Source organism: Lynx rufus, unplaced genomic scaffold (genome assembly GCF_022079265.1).
Source record: "Lynx rufus isolate CCGP_SWC_20201006 ecotype Redwood Valley unplaced genomic scaffold, mLynRuf1.p SCAF_10, whole genome shotgun sequence".
NCBI classification, from domain to species: Eukaryota; Metazoa; Chordata; class Mammalia; order Carnivora; family Felidae; genus Lynx; species Lynx rufus.
In genome coordinates this window covers 521,036-547,905 of record NW_025814824.1, presented here as the reverse complement: position 1 = coordinate 547,905, position 26,870 = coordinate 521,036, and the positions used below count along the sequence as shown (strand labels likewise).

Genomic DNA, 26,870 nt, shown 5'->3' with positions numbered 1-26,870 from the left:
ATGGGAAGGAGGCTGCTGCCACCAGCTCAGCCAATCGCTGCAACCGCACAGGACGCCAGGGCCAGCTCTGTCAGGCTGACTTCTTGAGATATGCTATAAATTTGGACTTTGACATAAAATTTCCTGTTTTTGAAAATACCATATGCTCCAAACAAAACACATCTGCAGGATGAATACTGTCCACGGGTCATGACCTGCAGTGTAAGTAGTTAGTCACAAACCACAGAGCCCAGTCTGCCCCGAGTGCCTCCCCTACGTGACCTCCAGGTTATGCAGGAAGAGCATGCACTGTTTACACTACCGAGTCTGACAGCCCAGAACTTTCCCACAACCGTCCTTGCCAGGCAAGCCCCTCACATGCCTTGGGGCTTCCTCACAACTCCCTCCTGCCCTTCTTCACAGCACGTACACCATCCGGTGGAAGGAGCGATGGGCCATGCGAGGGGCTCCACAATCCTCTCGATGGCACTCGGCAGGCACGGAGCGCCAAATGCCCTGGGACAGACATTGCACAGCCCGACCGCCTAGTGATTCCTGAGCTTGGGAAGGCGTCTTATGAGGCCACAGACACTCTCTTCCCACCCACTTCAGTCCTAATTTGCAGGAGGTGATTCCCAAGGCCCTTCCGGTTCTTTTGTGTTTGGACAGTGACCCCTGCTCTCCATTTCCACACTAGGAGGAGGCTAGGGGAAGGGGCCTTATAAATCAGATGCAAGTGTGGCTTAAGCAATCCATTTTTATTTTCACCATGGTTGGAATATATTGGGCTATGCAAGAAATCTATGAAGTTTTTTTTTGTGTAAATCAGTCTTTCTGTTCATAAAATGCCAGAACCGAGAGGCGCCTGGGTGGCTCAGTCAGTTAAGCTCCGACTTCGGCTCAGGTCACGATCTCTCCATTTGCAAGTTCGACCCCTGCATCGGGCTCTGTGTTGACAGCTCAGAGTCTGGAGCCTGCCTCAGAGTCTGTGTCTCCCTCTCTCTGCCCCTCTCCCGCTCACATTGCCTTTCTCTCTCAAAAATAAATAAACGTTAAAACTTTTTTTAAAGATAACGAACAAAAGTGCAGAAAAACAGGAGGTCCCCTGCATAGGGACCCTACAGGACCCCAAGCGGCGGGCTCCCTCCTCACGACGCCGTGGGGCAGAGGAGCCCCACTGCGGTATCTGGAGCTACGGCCAGCAAGGCCGTGGAGAGGCTCCGCAGCTCCTTCCCACACGGTGTCTGCGGGCCTCCTTTCAGGTGGGGGAAGCGTCTGCAGGACCAGGGACATTGGTCCCCGGCACCACTCCCGGGCCCTTGGGCGGAAGATGAAAGTGAGGTGCTGGAGGAAGAAAGGGCCGGCCCGCGGTGGGGACAAGAGGGGGAGGCGCTACTGCACCGTTACACGAGCGGCGCTGCAGGGAGCGCTCCGCTCTCGAGAGGAGGCAGGGCCAGGGCCCACGTGTGGACACGGGCAGAGGGGGTGCGCGCGGCCCGCGGGGAGAAGGGCTGCCACGCGCTGGCCAAGCTCGGCCCGTCCGAGCGGAGGAAACCTCGTGAGTGTGGGCACGGCAGTTCCACACAAAACATGTACACACGAGCTTCACACGACAGGTTCCGGCCACTCCACGTTCTTCGGTGCGCCGCCCTTGAACGTCCCGTGACCTGCGGCGGGTGGCACGTTCACACGTCGACCACCGCACGATCCGGAACTATGGCGACCCGGCTGGACCTCGAAAACCCCGCGCGAGGGGAGGAAAGCCGGCCCCGAGAGTGAGCGGCGTCCTCTGAGGAAGCCTCGGGGCTCCACGTGTGCGACGGGACCGACGCGAGTATCCAGGCACACACCCGTTACAGCTGCAGAACGAGACAAGACAGCGCGCGGGACCAACCGCCGTGCCCAGGGGCTTCCCGCGTGGAGCCGCTGCTCCGAACTCGGGAGAACAGACGCCGTCGGCTTCCACCCCGTCCCTGAGCGGCCGCGCGCTTGAGCCACACGCGGCAGACGCCCGCACGTGGGGCCCCGCTGCTCCCAGACCCCGCACGCCGGCCCGGCCCGGCTGCCTCACGGTCCCAGGAGCCAGCTCCCCGGGGGACGGGGTGGGAGAGCCGGCCCTGCGTGCCCGCGGGAGGCACTGTGCGCGTCCACGTGTCGGGATGCTCCCGGCAGCCAGCCAGCGCCGGACCCGGTGGGTCTTTCCCGCAGACAGAGACGCGTCCTCCCCGGAAGGAAGAGGCCCTAGCCGCCGTGGGAACCGGACGCTGTCGCAGGGGTGAGAGGTAACGGTGTGCCAACGATGCCTGCCGTTCTTCTCAGGGGAGGCTGCCCTCCTGCTCCCACGTGTCCCGGCAGGCGCATGGTGACGGCTGGTGCTCTCCTAGGGACGGCGCAAGCTGGCGTCCCTGGGTCCGTGGGTCGGTCTGCGCCGCAGCGCACCGGGGCCTGGGCCGCGTCACCCCGTGTCCCTGTGGCAGGGCCGGAGGCTTCCGAGGGAAACCCTGACCGGTAACCGTGATGCAATGGCTTCAGCCACCAGCAAGAGCACAGCAGCCCGGCTCCTTTCTCAGGTATACCTGGACTTGGGGCTTACCCTTCAATCACGTGGGTACTTTTTTTACCAAAGCCGGGAACTACTGTGCTAGTCTATATAGGGTGAGCGATTTTTAAATGTGTCAGTATTCGTTCGTTTAAGAATTTCAAAAAGTATATTTTCAGATCAGGTATTTCTTGAATGACTTTGACTGCACTTTGAATGGCCAGCAGCCATGCATTATTAAAGTCTCTTTTTTTTCTTCAGAATCTTCCAGTAGACGTCTAGGGTTTAGCTAGAAGTCTTGGCTCCGGTACAAACAGTGATGGAAAACACATGAGCAGTAACAAGTTTTAATCTCGCCCCTCAGTCCTAACATGGGCTAATCTGTGGAGGCAGCTTACTCCAGTGTCACCCAGGGTGCCGCCACATCAGGCTCCAACGAGGGCGTTTTTCTTTTGAATGTAACACCTTCTCATCTCTTCTCCTCAAACAGCACCTGAGAGCAGGGGCATTCCGGAGAAGCAGTACACGGTGGGAACTTCTCTCAAGAGGCTGACTCTCTTTTTACAAGGTATGTTTCCAAGTCTTTCTTTCATGGACAGGGTACTATTATTTTGTAGTTGACATAAAGGGTACATTAGTGTTATTAGCATAAATGCTTGTACATTAAATGATAGAGTATCTGCATAATTCCTTAAAAATCAGCACTTTAATACATACCCAAAAATTATTCTAGCCTTTAAGTTTTATATATAATGGATTTATTCTCATGTAATTGTGACTTTTACAGTTAAATGAAAACCTGTTATTATGCTTTACCATATGTTTAACGTAGCTGATTTTAAAAATCATTGAAAGAACTTAGGAAAATAACATTACCTTAAAATAATTAATGATATGAAGTCTGGGGATATCACAAATACATTAAATGAAACAGTAAATATTAAAACTGTTATTTTCTAATGTGTTTTCAAAATGTATGAATTATTCAAATGTCACACATTTGAATTATTCATATTTTTCCTTGACGAATGTCTTCCTTATTCTTATGTAATGAGATGGCACTGGGCAGTTAACATGGAAATCCATAATAATTCCAAGAAAGAATATTTATCAGCAATACTTCAACTAGGTCTATATCCAATATGAGAGATCAGTTTTCTTTTCACAAAACTCCAATCAGAATTTAAAATAAAGATTTCCTTTGTCCCCTCCCAAAGTAAATTTTTAACTGAATCTTAGATTTAAAAAGATTAAACAGAGTACTTGATACTCTGCTTCCTCCTAATCTCAGCAGCGCAGCGTTCCTCCTTGTTCATGTGCTCAGAGGTGTGGCAGCGACAGCAGTGGGACACATGGTGTAGGATTAAGTCACAAAGAAACCCGAGGGGTCTAGATCTCTCTAAAAACAAAGTGCTGTTCTTTTCAATCCCACTAAGAATCACTGAGTTGTTTAAAAAGAAAAAAAAGGAAATACAAAGAAATCATAAGCCCACACACATGTGAAAGCATGTTGATGTTTTTGTTTTCGGTATTTCGCAATACTGTGTGGTGGAAAGGAGTCTTCTGTTACCACTAGCTACTACACTAAAAAAGAAAATCTGGGTACCTGACCTGAGGTTCGAGACAAAATAGATTAACTTTACAAGCACAAGTCTTTAGGCGCTGTAAGAGACGGTAGAAAATAAAGAGGCAGGAGTTCTTTGTTTCTTAAGATGCCCTGAAAAACTGGTGAAGGACAAAAACTGGTATAAAAGGAAAAGAGGCCAGCAACTTCTTTATCAGATGTGATTTATACTTCTACAGTAAAGCTTATTTCTTTAAGGGCAGTGTGGTCTTTAAAAGCATCAGTTTCCTTCCCAAAAGGTATTGTGGGTAAGTTTCCAAATGCATGTTTGGACGTTCACTTTCAGGGCTGAGCTTTGACTGTACCTGGATTTAGCTTGGATGCTTTCTGTGGACACACGGAGCACGTCCTGTCACATTTACACACTGAAAACTACTACCAGCATTTGTGAGTGGATAGGGACATGTCAGCCAAGGGGGACGGCTGCCAGGCAGACCTTTAAGCATGGGATTTAAAAGCATAGTGGCTTATTTTCCTAATAATAGTGTCAGAGGAAATACCATTTCACTTAGACAAATTTTCCATTCTAAGTTTGTGGAACATTTAAGTGGAAAATAGGAGTTTATGCAAATTCAGAAAGACGCTTCTTAGCTCCATTTCCAGTCCTGAGAACTTGGCCAAACCGCCTGCCCCGTCCTCTCCAAGGAGAGTCTGGTTACTGTCTGGAAGTCACTGTGGGATTCAGGCCTGTGTGGAGGGGCCGAGCAGTGGGAGCAAAGAAAGCCTCCCAGGCCTCTCCTGGCTCCAACGTGCCGTGGTTTATTAATAACAGCAGTAGCACTGAAGTAGTATTCCAGATATTATCCTGATTAGAAGAAACTTGAAACCAAAGTCCAAAGCTTTCCATGAGTAAGAAACTCTGGCAAAACTGGTCTAAACTGGGGAAATACTGAGTCTTCCTAAGAACAAGACACAAACATCTTAGAAAGTTTTAAAAATAGCACAATCTAATCATTGCCCACACTAATCAAATAAGAGCTTAAGCCTAAATATGAATAAACTCCAAATTTTTAAAATAAGGCAAAGTCACATTATTTTAAATAAGAAATAATATTCTCTATATTCTTCCTGAATAATAGGGAAAAACACTGCTTGCTATACAGAGTTCCCTCCTGGACATGCCAGTATTTTTCTGTGGGTAAGAAACTGGTCGGCTAGAATAGGGCAAGGTTTGGGGTCTATAATCACTTGTACTTTACCGTGGCTTTATCACCTCAGATAAAGGAATCACAGAACCAAGGCTTGCCTGACTTCTCTTTCTAAAGAAGGAAACAGGATAAAAGAATGCAAAAAGATCACATTAGTTTTACATGGCTAACAGAAGTCAGAAGTAGCAGAGAGAGAAGAATATGCCAGAAGGCACTTTTGGTCTCAATACAGAGATTTTCCTATGAAGCACAGATGGACAGCAGTGGAGCCGATGCCTCTCGAGGAGTACGTTTCCTGAGTCGTCTCCCTGGAGTCATGCAAGCAGAGAGTGGACACGCTAACCGACCCAGAATGTTCTGGGGAAGCTCCAACACTGGGAGGTGGTCCACCCAGATGACATTCCTTGCCTCCACAAGTCTCTTCCCTCACTTGCAGGAGAAGGACCCCAAGGAGGCAGGTACAAGGGGGTGCTGCTCCCCATCAGCCAGCAGCCAGAGGGCCCACCTCCTCCAAGACAAGGAGAGAGGAAGGGGGAATACTGGCTGATGTGCCTCCTGACCCCCAGGTGGGCTGGTCTGCAGCCCTGATGCCTGGTGTCCTCTTCCCCTTCACTTGTGCGTGGCCCTCTAAGTCCTCCCAGCTCTGCTCCTCACGGTGCTGTCCCTTAACACCAGTCACACCTGGTCCCTGCCTCCACCCAGCTCCTGGGCTCACCTAGGTCAGGGGGCAGCAGGACTGCAGCAGGAAGCAGCAGGAGTGAAGGGGAGTTGGCCTCAGGAAACCATGGCCCCAAAAGATTTCCCATGTGGACACTGCTGTTTGACTTTTGCTACAGAAGTGGTGGGAAAAGGCAAATGTATATGGAGGACCAGAGCCTGATATTTAAATAACTTAAAATTACACCCCCAGAGAGAGTAAAACAATCCTTCACTCAATAGCCCACTCTTTCTCTTACTAGTTTTGCGTATTCTATTTTAATCTTTTTTCCACGTGTGTGTATTTTACAGATGGCTTTATATTTATTGGTCTCAAACAGTAAACTAAGGATATGAGGAGTAAACAGACTTCTGGTGAAGAATTTTCCTTTACGAATCTGGGGACCACACACCTGGAGATCTCTCCAGAGTGCCGGCCATGGTGCACACAGTTGGCACTGCCTATTTGCAGTTCAGTTCTGTTTACTGACAGGCATTTATGGTTCGGTGTTTCTACGAATGCCCCTGACATTCTGGCATTGGCTTTTATGACACGCCCATGCTTGGTTGAGAGCAGCAGATTGGGGGCCATGGTTTTATTTTTTAAGGAGGGAAACGAGGGACAGAAGAGCCTCTACTTCACAGATTCTGCATCCTAATACTGTGCCTGGTACACAACAGGTCCCTGATAAAATGCCCACTGAAAAACTGCAGCAACCTCAAACAAAGGCAGAAGATAGGATCGCAAATGGCATTTAACTCAAGAGGGGCAGCTATGGACACAGAAGGCAAAGCTACAGTGCAGAACAATGTTAAAGAGTAAATTGATACCAGGGACAAGCTTTGGTTTGGCTAAGGACCCACCCAGGGCTGAATGAGCTAGGGAAAGGGAGCTTCAGAAGGTCAACACAAAGCTGGGAACCAAGTATTCAGGAGCCAGGAACCCCACAGAAGCATAGGGGATCAAAGTTGGGCAGGCAGCTGGAAAGCAGAAATAATGTGCCAGAGACAAAGTGATAGTGGAAATGAAGCCCAGTTGACCTTATCAGGCACCCACGCCAGGATTCCTGGGTGACTGGACACAGAATGGGAACCTGCCTGTCCCTGAGCCAGCTGACAGACGCTGCTGGGCCTCATGCTGCCAGCACAGGGTCCCTGCCCATATGAATCTGACCACACGACCACTCCCTCCCATGCCCCCTCAGTCCAGGCTGTGTGTGTACCCCTTCCTGTGCAGATGTATGTTAGCAGCAGTGTGTAGACTGGCTGGAGAAGAGGAGATGACAGTGTGCCTGTAAGGCCACCAGAATGCAGGATGAAAGAGCGTGTTCCCTCGTGGGCTGCAGCAGAAAATGCAGACAACAGGCTGGGACATGTGAGCTGTAACTTGGGTCTAATTCTTTTGGAGGCCACAGACGCTCTCTGTGCCTCCCACCCCTCTTAGTTAAGGTGAAGGACGTGTCTAGAGTAAACTGAATTGACCACTTTGTAAGGCAGGGAGGAGGTGGGAGGCCAGGGCTGGCTCTGAAGTGAATTATTAAAATTAAAAATGTGTATATCCTATCCTTAACGTAATCCAGTGTGGGTTATCACAGAGAAATCTCATGTATCTGGTTAGTGATGTCCAGCTACCCAGTGGACAAGATGTTCATGTTGCCATTTAAATTTCTAAGATTTAAATAATGTTAATTATCAGGTTAATAACTGATGATGGATTTTTTTTTCACCTTCCTTTGGTGATTAAAAGACATACCACATATAAATGAATATTTTCATTAAGATAATTAATTCATTTCTGATGCCTAAGTCCAAAAGAGCAAGGCCACACAGAGAGGTTAAAGCTGATTTCTGGGTTCTGAGAAACTGGAAGCAGCTGGTGTGACTCAAGGATTTGGGGGACTGGGTCCTCCTGAGGCTGGACCACCTGTGACAGACTCTGGGAGTCCTGTGCAGCTATCACAGGCTGGCTGCACTCCTGGGGACCGGGCTGAGGGATATCCTGGGATGGCCAACACAGCCTCACCAACTGTATGCAGCCAACTGCACACCCCAAGGGAAGACTGCCATTAGTCTGTTTTAGATAATTTCATAATGCTTTCCATTTTTGAAAATTAAAAAGAATGGATGCTTCACAAGGATCACACAGTTAAGAAACCATGATATGTAACACGTATGTACATATATGGTATGTAAACATGCCCGTGCGAAAATCTGCCGTAAGAGGACAACAAATCTATTCTCAGAAGGTTCTTAATCATTCATTCCAGTTTTGTGTGGGCTTTAAAAATTACAACTGAAAACAAACAGAACTCCGTGGAAAGATGAGAAAGAAAGAGTAAGAAAGTCTGGCCCTCAGATGCTCTGGATCAGGTATTGGACAATGGAACAGATTAGAAGGAAGAAATCCAAGTGACACTGTGGAAACAGTGACCAAGTCTAAGAGTGAGGCTGGCGGCGGGTGGGGATCAGTTACAGAAGACTTCCAGATGTGATGCCAAGGGGGCACGCGGGCTTTGCTTTGAAAGGGACACAGATATTAAGGCAATGGAAGGATTTGGGGAATAGGGAGTCGGGTATGATGCTTTTGTTTTTAAAAGCATTTATTAGTTTCCTAAGTATAATAGTAGTACTTATTGGCAATTATAAAATTAAAAAAAAAAAGACACATCAGTCATAGTTCCACCACCCAGGATTATCATCAGTTAGCTATATTTGTGCTAGGTTTTTGTTTGAGTGTTTGTAACTATACTTTATGCATTGATTTTTTTTATATTTGCTTTTTTTGTAATTTCAAAATTACAATTTTCCGTATTTTTAAACTTCTTTGCAAATATTTTGTGGGCTCCAAAGTATTTCAGGGAAAACATATACCCTATTTTGATTATTTCCCTCTAACCATTCATATGGTCTTTAACGTTTTTACTATTATATGTAATTTTGTGATGGACATCTTTATGCACATTATTTCCTGAGGGGTGTCTGGAGGACTCAGTTGGTTAAGTAATGGGGTCTTGGTTTCAGCTCAGGTCATGATCTCATGGTTTGTAAGTGGAGCCCAGCGTTGGGCTCTATGCTGACAGTGCTGAGCCTGCTTGGGATTCTCTCTCTCCCCCTCTCTCTCTGTCCCTCCCTTGCTTGTTCCCTTTTTTTCTCTCTCCCTCAAAATAAATACTTACTTAAAAAAAAAAAAAAGAATTATTTCCCAAGACTAGATTACAAAAAGTAGAATTAGTAGACAAGAAAAATATTTTTAAAATTTCCAATGCATATTGCCAAACTGCTTTCCAAACACTTTATAAATTTACTGTCACCCTTGCAACGGGTCTGAGTGCCATTCTGTTGTGTTCTTACTGCTCTGAGAAATGCACGGACACAGGAACCGATTCTGGTTAAACTTTAACTTAGTCTCACTGTCTCCTTAGTCCAAGGCTGGCCCCTCACCAGGCGACATGAAGGGGTGTGTGCTCCTAGTGCTCTTGGCTTTGTGCTCCGCCAAGCCCTTATTTCACCCTTCATATGTGACACTGAAGAACATGATGCTGAAGGACATGGAAGACGAAGGGGACAGTGACCTTGATGCGGACAACTCTCTTTTTCCAACAAGAGAGCCAATTAACCCCTTCTTCCCGTTCGATCTGTTCCCAACGTGTCCATTTGGATGCCAGTGCTACTCGAGAGTTGTACACTGCTCTGATCTAGGTAAGAACACACATCAACTTGTTTTCGAGAAAATGTCATTCTGGCAAAATTTAAAGGATAGGGAGAGTTCTCACTGAAATTTCAAAAATTAGCTCACTAATTATAAAGCAATTTTTCATTTAAGATTTTTGAAAATATAACAAACTCAAAGTATATCCAAACTTATTTAAAAAATCCAGAGAACCAGAGAAAAGCAATGGGAATTTCATATATAGAACACTTCCTTCTCTTCTCAAATTTGAAACAAATGCTTCCTTTTAATTCCCTTCAGAGAGAACGGATGTCACTGTGGTTTCATTTCAGGATGTCAGCAGGTTGATACTGTGCTTTCTAGTAACATCCTACAATGACAAAAAATAAACGGCCTGTCTAGAACAGGTTATAGAGTTTGTGAAATCTCCAATCTAGACTTTTTAAAGTCAGTGCTCTATTCTGTTTTGAACGATTTGGGTTTAGAACGGTCTAGAAAAATGGTTGAACCAAATCACTTTCCAAAGTCTTAAAAATGTGTAATTCTCGGAGTACTTTATTTTTTTAATACTTCCAATGAAGATGCTTTCAAATAGAGGCCTGCACTCAGAGCCTGCTCAGGGAGAGGGTGTGATGGGGAATACACATCAGGGGTTACTGTGCTGGGCTATTTCCAGGATGAGGGAAGACTCAGACCTGCCCCACTGCAGGAAGCTAAGGTGTGGCACACGCCTGTCATTCTGGGCCTAGAGGCCCAAGAGGGCCACTTCCAGGGTGTACGTGGGCAGCTGGTGCCTCTGAGTGCTTTAGACTCACTTCCCTCTGCCACGGCACTTTTACAATCCACTGCAGAGACTTCAATAAAGTACGCATTTGCGGGACAACGTATGAGAGGGGAACAAAAAGCATTCACAAAAGAGGAGCTTATGATGGGCTAGCATCACTGGGAAGGTCTTGATGGAATATGCAGGCTAGGAAAAATGGGTTTTAAGTTTATCTCTGGCATTCTGGTGAGGAAGAGATGACTACCTGTAAGCAGGGCCTGAGAACGGCCGACTGGAAGCACACCGGGGAGGGAAGGGCAGCGGGAAGGGAAACAGAAGCCAGGGCAGACGGGGCAAAGAAAGGTCGGGGTTAGGGAACAACAGAATGTGCTGCCATTATTTCTAAACTGCTGTTATTTATAAACTGCGTCCCAGGCAGGACAGGCTCATGTAAGTGGGGCTGGCTCTGGGTTAAGAGTGACCAAGGAGGCACTCACCTTCAGCACAGACAGTCCTCTGGGGCGGCCTCCACACTCGCTCCAGAGCAATGTTACCTGCTTCCACGTGAAGACCTGGGAGGAGACGTCACCCAGCTCCGTCCCAGGACAGTGACTGCCATCAAAAAGCTGAGAAAACCCAGTGACCTCCTGACAGCCAGCTGGTGCAAACAGTGTTTTCCTTGCATAGCCTCCTATATATTTAGCTTTGAAAAACCCTACTAGACAAAATTTACCCAAGAGTAACCTGTAATAGTCCGACACAGGTGGTACACACTTCACTCTCCCACGTGACCACGACGATGAAGAGGGTCTTTCTCCCTCAGAAAATCAGTTTCTGTTTAGAGCTCCCAGTTTCACCAGGGGTGGGTTGAGCGAGGCCATCCCAGTCCACATTACCTGGTGCTTTCGGCAGAGCCACCGCTTTCCTCCAAGACTTTCTACTTCACTTCCTTAGACCCAAATCGTCTCCTAACAAAACTGCTACCTTGCTAACCTACCAAGTTACCCCCGTTGCCTCTTCCTGTCTATGGTCAAACTTCTTAAAAGAGTGAGGGGAAAGTACTGAGGGCTACAGGGGGCAGTGCTGACACTCTCAGTGTTTGGATACTGAGCCCTTGCTCTTCAGGAGCAAGGATGGCTCCCCCAAAAGCATACGGACAGCTGTAACTCCCTGTAAGATGCATAAAAAAGATGAACTGATGGATGAACAGCAAGTGTAGTAAAATGTTGATGGTAGAGAATATGGGTTTTCACTGTAAAATTCTTGCAACTTATCTGTATGTTTGAACATTTTGACGGTAAATGCTGGGGAAAAGCAAGAAGGCCCCATGTTCATCAAGCATAACTACCATATGGCCTGCCTGACAACAAGCAGGGGTGGGCAGGTTCAGCCATCCAGGGAAAGCAAGAAAAGAAAGGAAGAAATGCATTGTGTCAGCTCTTATAATTTCCTGGTCTTCTTTGTTTTTTAATTCAAGAGGGGAAAAAACACTGAAGTCTTTTACTGAGTACCTACACAAAGAGACAATGCAGCTGTGCCTTATCTGAGAGGACAGAAAGAAGGCTATTGTCACACCCGTTGAGAAGCGCAGGCTGACAGGCACCTAGGGAGCCTCTGGCCAGAGCAATGGCTGGGAGAGACCCAGCGCTGAGGGGGAGAGTTTCCGGAAAGGTCTATTACACACCCAGACATCAACAGTGAGATACAGATGAGAAAGTTTGTGTAAATCAAATAATTTACAGCTAAGTAGAGGAGTTCATTATTAAAGGAAATACATGTAATATTTTTCTAATGCCCATGAAAATAATATAATTTATTTTCTAAGCACAACTTTCTACATGTTGAGGCTTCTTAAAATGATGAAAACCCACAGGTTACAATTCTGCACCACAAGAGCCTGAGAACTGGCACAGAGTGTGAACACTTCTCAGCCAAGTGCCTGGGCAGGAGCTGCCCCTCAGTGGTGGTCACCCCTTGCAGTCATGTGGGCACACCCTCATGTACCTCCACTTCACATCTCCTTGTGCAGATGAGCAGTGGCAGCTAGACCCAGCTAGAAACCTTGCAAAAATAAGTAAGTGACTTGAAAAGGTCTTCAGGACTTTTCAAAGAGCAATGTTATTGCTATCTGTTTCTTACTGGTAACCATGGATTTTAACCCGCATTGGTGTCAAATTAGAAAACTCCTCTTTAGCATACAGTATGTGTGTAACATGTTTGTTTATTTCTCAGGTTTGTCCTCCGTCCCAAGCAACATTCCATTTGATACTCAGATGGTTGACCTTCAAAACAATAAAATTAAGGAAATCAAAGAAAATGATTTTAAAGGACTCACCTCACTTTATGTAAGAACATATATTCATATTTAAGCGAAAATCTATTGCTGCTAGAAGGATGACTTGTATTTTGTTTTGTGTCAACAAGTCTTACTTTTCTGTGTGTGAAGAATGACAGAATCCCTGTTACTCAGCAGTGTCTCATGAGAAATTATAGATTTAGTTAATAATTCAATTCAAGTGATGCTAACTGAAGCAGCGGCCCGGGGAAAGGTGATGAGCTAAGACTACAAATAAATGGTCCTACAGGGCTCATGATCTATTCAGGTAATCACAGTCACTGTGCATGAAAATGAGTAAGAAGATGATGATGATGACGATTTACAGGAACGCAATTAGCGTACAGTATGAGGAAATGTGTCCCTAAACTGCTGACTTACTGGAAGACACCATAAGTCTGAGAGCAGCACATGCAATATATCTAATAGCTAACTGATTAATATATATTTGTATGGCTTTTCTTCTAGAACTTTAAAAATGAAAACTAATTTTTCCTTACAATATTTGTTAATATTTTAATTTTCTAAGAGTTAGAGGATTCTTATTTTTGTGTTTAATACTTAGAGCCTTTAGATTGTAGCAAGTAAAATTTCTAATCTAATTTGGAATTTGGTGTGGGAAGAGCCTGATTCCACACTGTCACAGCCATGGGGGTGTCCTCTCTTCTCCTCAGCACAGAGTTAGGGTGGGGGCCCCTTTTCCGCACCAGGCTGTGGGGGTAAGCCAATATGAACTAGTGCTGCCTTCAAGGCCACGTGTGTACATTCTCATGCTGTGCTAGAGGAAAGAAATGGAAGGCCTGTCACCTGTAGGGCAGTATCACACTAAGAGGGGAAGGTAGAGATACCACGGCCACATCATTCTCTTGCGGCCACCCACGTAGGCCTATTCTCCTCCTGTCCTCTTGGAGGCCACCCTGCCTTCTCGTCACACTTGGGTCAGTGCATGGACCCTGATGACCCGTCCTAGTAGGCAGTGGAAGGGGACCAGCTGAGTCCCAGCACGGTTGCTGTCAGCTGGATGAGTGAGGACATGGAAGCTGGCCATGTTCTAGGCACCACGAGGAACATTCCTCCTTCCTTAGGCTCTCTCTCAATCCTCAAGCCAAGCCTGCCTGGTGAGGAGGGGCACCCTGAGGGGGGCCAGGCCAGCCTCCTGGCAAAGACATGCCTCTCCGTGCTGCCAGGTGTGGGCTCTCGGGGCCGTGACTGCTCCCCTCCCTTTCAAGGGTGCTGTGCAGACAGCTTAGATTCAGCTCCGTATATAATAAAGTTTTCATAAAAAAAAAAAAAAGAATGATTGGAAGAGCATGTATTTATCTTATAACTGAGGCCTCACTAAAATATGAGAACAGCCCCACCAAGAATCTGTCTAGTCTGCCCCACCACCTTCTGACCACAGGAACTCATGGAGAATGGCAAGGCCATTACTAACTCTCAGAAGTTGGAAATACAGCCTATGAATGCTTCTACCCCTTCTTCAACTTTATATTGAGCTACACAACCACAAGAATAATTAATGTCCTATTTTTTCAACTTTATTTATTTAGAGATTGAGAGAGAGAGAGAGCAAGCAAGGTAGGGGCAGAGAGAAAGAGAGAGAGAGAAAATCCCAAGCAGGCTCTGCACTGTCAGCATAAAGCCTGAGGCGGGGCTCGATCCCATGAACCACGAAATCATGACCTGAGCCAAAGTCGGATACTCAACTGACTAAGCGAGCCACCCACGTGTCCCAATATCCTATTTAATACCAAAATCATAAACAGTTTAAATTTAATTTGTCATAGAACTTTGTGGCATTTTAGGAGTATCCCAGGGACTCAGCCCACTTGTACTCCCATTATTCACTGGGAAAGGAGAGTCTGAAAGGTGTCAGGAGCTGGGTTAGGCCTCAATTTCTGTCTGGTCAGTTTTACGTGGCACTGTGTCTGGAGTCAGGCAGGCCTGGGCTCAAACGTTGGCCCCAGCAGAAGAAGCAGGCACTGGGACAGTGGCTCGCCTGGCTAAGCATGGCCTTCCTGTGCTGTGAAAGGGCTGTAATAATGATATGGAAGTCAGAGAGGCTATTTAGAGGAATGAATGCATGTCAGGTGCTCAGCACACAGCTATTAACTGGGCTGCCAACAGCCCAGTGCTTCCAGACTGGCTCAATGTAAAAGCCCTTCTTAGAACACACACTTTATACCTATATTATAGGCATGCTGCATATTTTAAGACACTTAATTATATATTTAATTAAGACATTTAATTGTATATTTAAGACATTTAATTATATCAACTCATATGGTACCTACCCTTAAAGAGAACCAAAATGCTTTCTCCGATATTCTGCAAATTCTGTGTGTTTTAGCTGCCTGCTTGGCTTTCTGGTTCTTACCCAAGGCCAGTCCAGCAGCAGAAAGAGGGTGAGATCATTGCATGCATGTCCAGCCCTCTGCCAGCTAGCTATTACAGCCTCATTTACCACGAGGACTCACTGTCCAGCTTCTCAAAGGCTCTCCTTTTCTTGTCTCCTGTCCTTACATATAACCATACTACGTGGGGCTCTGCGACCTTCGTGTGTAAGCCAGCACTGAAGGCACAGTGTAGCTGGAGACACTCTGCCAGCCCACCCTGCTGGGGTGGCCTCTGTGGCCCCAGGTAAACACCCACTCCGCTCTGCACCCCTCACTCCTCCTTCCTGGTGGCTCTGAAGATGCATGTCCCAGCGGGAGGCTGCCCTCAAGCAAGCCCACACACGCTCCCACTGGGGCCCCAGGCAGTGGGGGCCTACGACAAGTGCCCACCGGAGCAGACAGTACTCACCAGGTCGCTGCCCCGCCCCGCCCCGCCCTACACCCTAGTGTAACCAAAGGAAGGAGAACAAACTTAACTGGAAGCACACAGGAAAACGTATGTGTTACCACGTGGTAACAAAATGCAATTTCCTCTCCTCCCAGGGTTAATCTAACTTCTAGTGAGGTTTTTAACAGATGGTGTATCTGAAAGAAGGGTAAGGAAAGGACCTACAGGAAACAACAATAAGGGGAGTTTAGCTGCCAAAGTCTTTGTATTTCTGCTGTGGAAGGAGCACAACATAAGTAACACCAGGAAGACATATTAAGTCAGTGTAGAAACACCAGGAAGGTGGGTGTGGACTGGGCTTGGTGACAGCAGTCGTCAGCACAACCACCCTACAGCTGCCCTCTGAAGGAAGCAGGGGGATGGAAGGTCACAGGGAGCAGAGCCCCAGCCACCGCCATGCCCCTGGGAATGGCGAGTAGTTCCCGCACCCAGCACCCCTGGGGCAGCAGCCAGGCGCCCTCCACACTCAAGGGGGGGGCTCTGTCGCTCCCTGGGCTTGCAGCCTCTGAGGCACGGAGAAGGGCTGAAGCATCTCTCAGGACACATTAGGGTCTCCCCAGTATCTGAGATATGCCGAATGCTGGGGGCATTTTGCAGGACTTTGCTCCTACAGGTCTCCAGTCTGGGAAAAATGGTTAACGTCAGAAAACGTAAAAGAAATAAGGTTTTAAAAGTAGATAAAATCATACAAAAACGTATTTGGTGTGACAGAATAGAATTTTAGATACAATACCATCGATCACTTCCATGCAGGGAAATGGTGGGAGGCGGGCTAACTATATTAACACATCACCTGCTGAAAGACAAACTAAAGCCTCAAAATCACTCCGTTCTAACTCAGTAGTAAATATTTTCTTTAGCTTAGATTGGGCTGGGGGAATTGTTTACATAGTTAATAAAGTATATGAATGATATAATTCATATTGGTTTCCATGAACACACTAATCACTGCAGAATTGGTAAATCAAATCCACTTCACAATATGGTGTAACTCTTTATGCTTTACCTAGGCTTTGATTCTGAACAACAATAAGCTAACAAAGATCCACCCAAAAGCCTTTCTAACTACAAAGAAGTTGAGAAGGCTGTACCTGTCCCACAATCAACTAAGCGAAATACCATTTAATCTTCCCAAATCGCTAGCAGAACTCAGAATTCATGATAATAAAGTTAAGAAAATACAAAAGGAGACATTCAAAGGAATGAATACTTTACATGTTCTAGGTAAGTTTATGCAAATGAATGGGACATTTTGGAATTATAAGCAATATGCAAATGTAGAGATCTTTACCATTATCAATAATTTTAAGACTGGTAATTTCTGAAATTAATTTTTTTGAATCTGATAATCTTTATCTCGATAAGCCATTTACAAATCAAAGTATAACACACAATTCATACCATGTAAAAGAAACCTGCCTTTTGTAACACATGCTCTCAGGAATCCCCTTTGAAGCACCTAGTATGGTTTCAGTTTTCTGACTGCACCCTAACTGGTAAAAATCTATTCCTCAAATTTAACTTAAAGGTAGTATTTTAAAAAAATAAGAAAGTTACTCCTACACCAAAAAAAGGTAGTATTTTTAATGTATTGTATAAACTACTCAAATACAATGCACAAAACTAATTTGGTGATTATTTGGAATGTACATCTAATTTATATCATCTGCTTTAAGACTGCTAAGCTAAGGGCTTTTTTGCTGTACATCATAAGCTCCACCCTATCCTACTTCTAACACCCACGGTCTAACCCCACCACCGCCCTCCACAATATTCATTCAGAGTTCACAATCAATATTCTCATTTATTCACATATTCAGTTCAGTCAGATGGCTGGCACTTACCAAATAGCCTCACTTACTGGCATCTCCTCAAAATTATATTTGTTTATCAAGTAACAATTTCTAATTGACTTATAATTTTAAAAGCTTAGGTGACAAATGCATACTGGAAGACACAAATGTTTTAAATTATATGAAGGATTATTTTTTTTTTCTAATGTAATATTAACAAAATATGCTCGTGGTGAGAACAGAGTGATAACAAGTCACAGACTTAGTAATTCAAAGCAAAATTCTATTATATACTAAATCTATCTTAGTATTAATCTACTATAATATAAGCATATTGCTATTTCAGGCTATATAATACAAAGCAGTCTTTCTCTGAGATGAACAGAAAGGGAACAGACACAGAAACAAACACCTTGAGTGAGGCAGGGTAAAGGATGAAGTTCACACTTCTCAGAATGTTCTTGGGATATCTGTCTCTGCACTGTGCTCTCCTTCATACGCAATGCATGCACGCTAAATTATGTCATTTGCCCCCACAGAAATGAGTGCAAACCCTCTCGATAATAATGGGATTGAACCGGGGGCATTTGAAGGAGTGACAGTATTCCATATCAGAATCGCAGAAGCAAAACTGACCTCAATTCCTAAAGGTTTGTATTTATTTAAGATAAAGTACTTTAAAAAAAAATTTTTTTAATGTTTATTTATTTTTGAGACAGAGAGAGACAGAGCATGAACGGGGGAGGGTCAGAGAGAGAGGGAGACACAGAATCGGAAACAGGCTCCAGGCTCCGAGCTGTCAGCACAGAGCCCGATGCGGGGCTCGAACTCACGGACAGGGAGATCGTGACCTGAGCCGAAGTCGGATGCTTAACCAACTGAGCCACCCAGGCGCCCCAAGATAAAGTACTTTTAAAACACTGTCATTTCTAAATGGCCATCAAAGGTACTGATATAAGCTGTATGCAACGTCAAAACCACACTGCAGTCAGAACCCTCATTACCTGCGTATTTGGTCAGGGTAGGATGGAATTTACTGTTTTCTCACACACACAAAGAGCCATATGTGCTTCCCCCTGCCCCCACCCCCAACCAGTATAAAACCAGAATCTTTTGTTTCCCCAGTGAGAACAAACATGAAGAAGTAATGAACTTTTAATTTTCCTTCTCGTCCCTGACATTTACTCATCTATACCTGTCATTCTGTAAAGTACCTGCTAGGGGTGGGCATTCTCTAGAGAAGAAGGTTGGGGAAGATGCTTGGGGCCGGAGACCCTTCCTAGCCATGCAGCAGTAATACAGGGGGCAGCCTTCAGGCCAGATTGGGGCAGATGCTGGCTCTGGCAGGGGTATGTATGCACCCTGTACCCCATTCTTCACTAGGGTGCTGTGCAGATTAACGGGCCAGTGAACAGAGAGGTCAGAGGGTGGTGTGAGGCACCGGGTGAATGCCCTGTCCTGACATAACCCTTTTGCCAGAATGGGCACCTGGTTCTTTACCACGTGGCCTGAAGCCGGTGCCTCAAAGTGAGATGCATCTAGAGCCTGCTAGAGCTTCCCTGCAAGCTCCCAGTCTGGCAATGAACTGGACAAGTTGGCCTTTCTCAGGACTCCTTGTCTGACAAGGGTGCCCGCTCTCACTTATGATGACTGCCTGAATCAGAAAGATCAGTACCTAAGATCAACACTACAGTTCCCTTTCAAACAGCTCTGTCCTTCAGTGTCCACAGTAAAAGCAGCCACTTCATAACCTGTTTCTACTGCACACCTGACTCAGAAGATTAACAAAACGAACATCAACTGTTAAGTTAAAAACACAGCAAAGCTGTTTTTATGAATCAAGTGGTGATCTTTCACAAAGGAGAAAAATCATAAAGTAAAAGTGGAAAGACAATTTTTTTATATAGGAAAAATCAGTTTAATTCAGAACGACACAATTTAAAAAACCACCTTATCTGGCTTTCGATAAGGTGGCTGTTTTTCAACATGAAACCTAAAATGTTTTATTTACCTTCTCATCTTTAAAACACCAACAAAAATACATGCCACTTGACAAGTTAAATACAGAAATGCCTTGTACGTGCTAAAAGCAGACACAGTCGAGGGGCAGGTAGAGAGCAGGACAGGAGGGCCGCGGAGGAGAGAGAAGGCTGCTGCCCCCCAGAGCTGCGCTCCCCAGAAGCTTCTCCTAGGCTGCAATATCTGGACAGCAATTCTCTTCAGATGTTGGTGTATCTTAAAAATGAAGGTTTAACTTCTCACAATGCTTTCAAGATTCTTCCAAAGCCTTAAGGAACATATTACATCTCTAGAAATTTAAATTGGAATTAAATCTCTCATCTTATATAACTACTCTTTCAAGATATCTATGACATTCAAAAACCAGATAAATTTTTTGTTTTCATAATTTATTTGCTAACGTGTTAAGGCTGACTGCTGAAATGTAATTCAATCATAACTACCCACCCCTGCCCCCCTGCCCTGTGGCAGGATGAAGTTAGGCAGAGGTCCAAAGGGTCCTTACCAGACCTGACAAATTGACATAAGGAGAGTGAAACATATTCTCCTCTCAGTTCACTTGGAAAATTCTGCTACATAATAGCACTGCATGGAAGGGGAAGACAGCTGTTTGCACACCGGGTAGGAACTGCAGTATACCTGCACAAAAGCATGCCAGTGCTGTGCACAGTCACTGAGCTACGCCCCCAAATTCATACATCGCTCATTTACCCAGTAGAGGCTATACTGTTCTCTTTGGTTGTCCACTTTCTCCATGCTCTAGGAAAGGAAATAGTCCCCTCAAGTTCTACAAACCCTGTTCCAGAAAGTTTCCCTGACTGCTCAACATGAACAGATTTCTCTCTTTGACTTGCTACCGCACATTCTAGAATAGGCCGGAACACTCTGTGGTATCTTTTTAGTGATTTCTATACGTATGATGGATTTGCTCCGTAAGTACATAAAATCTCTGAAGACAGAACCTCCCCCCTCTTTTTTTTTTTTTTAAACATATTGGAGTAGTCATTCCATGAATATAATTAAGCTCAGCTAATTAGAATTCAAAAATTAGAACCCTCTTCAGTTTAGAATTGTTTTCCTGCCCTCTAGTTTTATTAATTTTAAAAACCAAAATAGACTCTGGAATCAACATAAATTCAGCCAGGAAGAATACTGATATTTGTAAGGATATTTCAATTACCGTCAACAGTCTACCACTAATAAAGGAAGGAAATGTTTCAGTAAGAGTTGAAAAAAAGAACGCCTTCCTTAGCTAGCTAAGTAGAACCTATGGTTAACAAATAATACTTTATATATAGAAGCCTAATATAATGAAGTGTGATTTAATTTTCTGGCTATCTTTTTCGCTCCAGTCTCTGTTAATCTGGGGAGGGCTGGGGTCCGAACACGCAGGGGTGAGAAGAGAAGGTGCCCACATTCATTCACAGAGTACCTGGCATGTGCCAGGTTACACTGGAGATGTTCCTCCCAATTTATGCAGAAACTACTACTAATGGAAGAGAATAAATACTTCAATGGATCTAAATCCATGTGTTCATAAAGATACGAAGAAAAATTTCACTGGTCACCACTGGGCATCACACCAATTTATTACTTAAAAGAAGAAAGCATTTATGCTGTCTTTTCTGTAAAAACTGTATTACAAAGTGACTAAATAATTGACGAAGGAAAATTCTTTAGAGAAGAATCCTACCTTAAATGCATTAAGCATGCTTAAATGCATTAAGCATGACAAAATCAGAAAATCACCATTTTCCCATTCTTAATGAAATAATGGACCTTGTAGAAAGGGCTGATCTACTGATTCTAATTGGTCTCTAGATTAACCACCAAGCTCATGAGAAATAGGGGCTAAACGACTAAGACAAATGCTATGTGGAAGCCATCAGTCTAATACACAAGTGAGCATCTCAAACAAATCATTATCTGAAAGAAATCCATGCAGGATGGGGAACAAGGAGGAAGTATGTACTTAATAGTAGAAGAAATTTTAAGAGATGGGAGAAACAAATGCATTCTGTAAACTTACATTTGGATCCTGACTTGAACAAATCAACTGTGAAACACCGTATATGAGATCATTCGGGAAAGCAACATTCAGTGATTGTAAAGAGCCGCTCTAATTCTGTCAGCTGTGACACGGATGAGACAGCCATGTGGAAACAAGAGGACCTTGTCAGTTAGAGACATCTGGTGAAATGTCACCTTACAGGTGAAATGACGTTATATATGGAATTTGATTTTAAATACTCCAGCTAAAAAGATGTGCCTGGGTGGCTCAGTCAGCTAAGTGTCCAACTTCGGCTCAGGTCATGATCTCATGGTTTGTGAGTTTGAGCCTTGCGTCGGGCTCTGTGCCGACAGCTCAGAGCCTGGAGACCTTCAGCTTTTGTATCTCTCTCTCTCTGTCCTTCCCCTGCTCATGCTCTTTCTTTCTCAAAAATAAACGTTAAAAAAATGTTTTTAAATCTTAAATACTCTAGCAAAAAAACAAGTAAATGAAGAAAAACAAATCAATAAAGGCAGCCAATGACAAATAGCTAATGTGGTAGATGAAAATATCTTGGAAAAATGGAGATAATTGTTGATGTTGGACAGCAGTGTGTTGGCTCCTAAAACTAGCTTCTGTTTTTGTGTATACTTGAAATTCTCCATAATAAATAGTTAAAAAAAAAAAAAAAGCAGATCTCTAAAAGACTGCCAAAGTCTACAATGTGAAACTTAACAAGTAAATAAATAATAAATGGGGCTTGGTTTTGCCTGACCTAACATGCCTATTACTTTTCTTATCTCTAGAACTTCCATCAACTTTACTGGAGCTTCATTTAGACTATAATAAAATTTCAACCGTGGAACTCGAGGATTTTAAACGATACAAAGACCTGCAAAGGTAAAAGCCCTCTAAACCCCAACTCAGAAGTGGTAGTGATATGATGGAGATACTAGCGAGACCCCTTGGAGACCCCTTGAAGGGCCCTAATCAAGTCTGTCATTGTCGTGAAGGGAAAACCAAGAGGGACACCAAGTGGAAGGAGGAGAAGAATACTTCTCAAATGTCCCTGTTGTTAATGCAGGTTAGATAAAGACTTCGGTGACAGTGGAAAACACAGACAGCTGTTACACCCTGAAGCGGGTTATTAAATGAAACCAGGAAGTACCTTTCTCTGAACACACATGCAAATAGGTCAGGTGTATGCTTTCCACTCAGTTGTGGTGTGTTCAGCTGTCACAAGATCTGCTTAAGAGTTGATACAGTTGGGGCGCCCAGGTGGCTCGGTCGGTTAAGCATCCGACTTCAGCTCAGGTCATGATCTCACAGTTCATGGGTTCAGGCGCCATGTCGGGCTCTGTGCTGACAGCTCAGAGCCTGGAGCCTGCTTCAGATTCTCTCTCCCTCTCTCTCTCTGCACCTTACCCACTCACGCTGTGTCCCTCTCTCTCTCTCTCTCAAAAATAAATACTTGTGGGGCACCTGGGTGGCGCAGTCGGTTAAGCGTCCGACTTCAGCCAGGTCACGATCTCGCCGTCCGTGAGTTCGAGCCCCGCGTCAGGCTCTGGGCTGATGGCTCGGAGCCTGGAGCCTGTTTCCGATTCTGTGTCTCCCTCTCTCTCTGCCCCTCCCCTGTTCATGCTCTGTCTCTCTCTGTCCCAAAAAAAAAAAAAAAAAAAAGTTGAAAAGAAAAAATAAATAAATAAATACTTGTTTAAAAAAATAAAAAAATAAAAGAGTTGATGCACTTTATGCCATTTTTAGGCTGGGCCTAGGAAACAACAGAATCACTGACATTGAAAACGGAAGTCTTGCTAACATACCACGAGTGAGAGAAATACACTTGGAAAACAACAAACTAAAAAAAATCCCTTCAGGATTACAGGAGTTGAAATATCTCCAGGTAAAACGTTCCACTGGTGTTTTGTAGATACTAATACTTTTCTTTGTTTCTGCGAAACATGTGAGGACCTGAGGCAAAGACGAAACCAGAAGTAAGGGTAGCGCACATGCAAAGACTGTCCAGTTGCCTGAGGTGTCCTAAGACAGGGCTTCTAAGGAGATGTTAGCTAAAATATTGTCAGGTGCCATTTCCACCTGCAGTCTCTCCTGCCTCTGAAGCCACCATGGTGAAGTTACTGACCTGGCTACTTTCAGGTCTCAGGGGCGGCAGGGGATGCTTATGTAAAGGCAGGACTGGTCACCAGGAATCCAAGGAGGATCACATATCTTTTCATTCTGGAAACATTTCACAAAGAGCATAGAGACAAGGTCCCAGGTATTTTCATTTATCAAGTGTTAGATTAGAAATGTGTATGATTAAAAAAATTCAGGCCACAATACATAATCAAAAGTCAGTATCTGGAGCGTCATGGGTTCACATTTCTTCTTCTTCATTGTTAGAAACTTTTTTGTTCTAATCTGACAAGTCTTGACTAGGTGGGAGGGGGCCCAAGAATCCTTGGAGTATCTGATAAAATTTTAGATCCTTCCAAGAACAAAAAATGAAGACAATATTTTGTACATGCTTTTAGGAGTTTCACAGATCCCCCTGATTCTCATCTACGGTCTTCCAATCAAGAATCCCTACTTAATCCCTTCTGACCTCAGTCCACTTTTCTCGTGTGCCTTCCTCGATACACAACATCCTCATCTTCCAAGAAGCAAAACACATTGAGAAAAAAATGGGCCTTGAGTCACTGCTGCTTCTAGATTTCTTCCCGATTTATCTTTAAAGAAATTTTGTTCACTACACTCCATTGAGATAAAAGCCATCAAAATGGATGTGGTTAGAGACAGGTGTTCATCTCAAGGTTGACTTTTACTCTGAATTTTTCAAATGCTGTATTTAAATGTCTAACCAATGAGTACAACCTGAGTCTTTTCCTTTCTCAAATCATCCCCAATTTGCGTTCTTTATTCCACCAGAATTTACTCTGATTCCAGCTTCTGTCTGCTTTTAAACCTACCTATACTCTTGCTAGCATTTTTCTTTTAATGAATAGAATTAGAACACAAAAAACAGAATTATAAAGAAGAACACAAGTCAGAAGGGTACAATTCAGCCAACGTTCACAAAGCAAACATGTCCATTTCCAGCACTGTTTCTCATTCCCAGTGAGGTCAATGCTGCAGAAATCTGTACCTTGCACTGACCCTGAGCTGCTGGGAAACATGCATGAACCACACAAAGCACCTGTCACAACATCTCAAGACAGACAGAGGGCACAGGGGACTCCAACACCAAACTTAAAGCTTTTAACAATGTCTCAAGTGCTCATGACTGGCTCAGATCAGTCTCACCAAAATGTAAAGGCAAATGTAACGACAGCCAGAACCACTACCTTAGCTGTGGCTAAAAAGGCTTCTACTTTTTCATATGCCAACATACTGTCAGTAGAATGCTTTTACTTCTCAGAAATCTCAGCTCCCAAAAAGACCAAGGAAGAATTTAAAGGGCTATTAAAGGGAATGCAGAGAAGTTCCTATACTGTCCATTCTTTCTGAATAATAATTTAAAGATTCAAATGTTGATGCTGTATACAGATATGCATACAAGCTGTCGACAGACATTATTTTTCTATAAAACAACTTACAAAAAGAGCAGCTCTACACTTCTCTGCCTTGATCACAGAGAATGCTAGCTAACAATTCATATTCACATTGCAGGCCTAACCATAGGAGAATTCTATTCTTCTGCTCATCTAATACTTTTTATGCAAACCCAGAGTTGTAAATATGGCACTGCAGCGCACATGCACTGCTATGTACCGAAGGGCGGGGGTGGGGGTGGGGCGTTTGTGCTCTGGGCCACGGCAGGCAGCCTCCATACTGTGTTGATACAATAAGTATTTAACAGGCATAAACAGACAAGTACATATATTTTAATGAAATACAGTCAAATCAGTATAAAATAAATGGACAAATAAAGCCATGAACAAATGTGGACTATAAAAAGAACATTTTCTTTTTACATTTATTATGTACTTTTAATCCATTCTTTCTCCTACTGCCACAGATAATCTTTCTTCACTCTAATTCAATTACAAAAGTGGGAGTGAATGACTTCTGCCCAACAGTACCGAAGATGAAGAAATCTTTATACAGTGCGATAAGTCTGTTCAACAACCCGGTGAGGTACTGGGAAGTGCAGCCCGCGGCTTTTCGCTGTGTTGTAGGCAGAATGAGCGTGCAGCTCGGGAACTTCAGAAAGTAGTAATTAGTAATATCCATTTAATATAAAATTTAGAAATTAATACATTTGGAATACTTGAACTCTGTTAAAAATGGTGGTATTATGCAAATCAGCAAAAACCTATTCCTACATGGTAAGTCCCCTGACTTACTTTATGACAAAAAATTTCAACAGAATTTTGCAAAACTATTGCTCCATGAGGATCAAGAAAAACAAGCACGTACTGCAGTTTCCTTCTGTACACAAATGATTCTGCATAAATCTCATGCTTGAACATTCTTTTCTCAGTAACAAAAAAATAATACAATCAGTATTTAACACTTTGTTATCAAGTGCATTTTAAAAAGAACTGTACTGTAAATGGAATGCTTGACTTAGCAAAATCTGTGCTCTTTCGTTTGCTGTTAGCAAACCAAAATTGACAAGAATGGCTTCATGGAGAGCACATTATACTATTCTTAAACTTTCTTTAATAACTTGGGTGGTACTGTAATGTTTCTATTAATGCTGAAGTATGGTTTTATATAATCTTATTCAAATTCCCATATTTTAGAGGCTTATTGTCTATATGTTTAAACTAACTCCTTATAATAAAGCCTTCAGTGTTTATTATCAACTTGACAGATGCTATTCATAACATCTGGTTTCAGACTACAGCACATGCTTTTTAAAATTAATGATTATTACCACATTATAAAACCTCTACGAAAAAGCAAAGTGTTTACATAAATCTGTAATTCACATTGCTTATTATCTCAGTTATTATAAGCTTTCAACAATATGTCAATTGTTGCGTTGTATGACAATGTCACCTTGTATGTAAGGAGTACTTTCAAGATGTCCCTTCTAAGACCTCAGTTGGAAGAGCCTAGATGGGTACTGTCCATTCTATAAAAACTGTCTACTCAAATATGACAAACTGAACAACTCTGAAAACACAGCTGGTATAAATGAACAGGCAGAATACTAAACAAAACACAAAGGAACTAAAAGCTCTGCGTAAAAGAATCCTTTATCTATTTTTTATTCACATTCAACATAGGCAAAACTAGAAAATAAAAAAAATTAAAATATTGGCTTCAAGTAAAATATTTGTGCTTTGGTTTAATTTTTCTCCTCCTGCCCAGTAACATAAACTATTTTTCAGAAAACTCTAATTTATATATGACACTTTTGGCACAGTATTAATGCTTTTACATAGTAACATTACTGAAATACTCCAAATTATGCCTGTTATGAAAGATAATGCTTTATCTTAAATTACCCCCAAAACTA

The 26,870-nt window shown here is 43.8% G+C and overlaps 2 protein-coding genes across 4 annotated transcripts in view; one reads left to right on the top strand and one right to left on the bottom strand.

Annotated features, from left to right (window-relative positions):
- CENPP (centromere protein P) overlaps positions 1-26,870 on the bottom strand; it is a 229,886-nt gene that overhangs the window by 87,967 nt on the left and 115,049 nt on the right. The gene's annotated exons all lie outside the window — the stretch shown is intronic.
- ASPN (asporin) lies at positions 2,977-26,789 on the top strand. The gene is made up of 8 exons (XM_047100521.1): positions 2,977-3,086; positions 9,409-9,685; positions 12,652-12,764; positions 16,609-16,822; positions 17,931-18,041; positions 22,207-22,300; positions 23,165-23,303; positions 25,419-26,789. Exons 2-8 carry the CDS (start codon positions 9,436-9,438, stop codon positions 25,614-25,616), a joined length of 1,119 nt encoding a protein of 372 aa, XP_046956477.1. The 5' UTR covers positions 2,977-3,086; positions 9,409-9,435; the 3' UTR covers positions 25,617-26,789.

Coding starts and splice junctions, on each gene's coding strand:
- ASPN (XM_047100521.1), top strand. CDS start 9,436: ATGAAGGGGTGTGTGCTCCTAGTGCTCTTGGCTTTGTGCTCCGCCAAG. Junction 12,765..16,608: donor AAGGACTCACCTCACTTTAT/GTAAGAACATAT, acceptor TGCTTTACCTAG/GCTTTGATTCTGAACAACAA. Junction 16,823..17,930: donor GAATACTTTACATGTTCTAG/GTAAGTTTATGC, acceptor TTGCCCCCACAG/AAATGAGTGCAAACCCTCTC.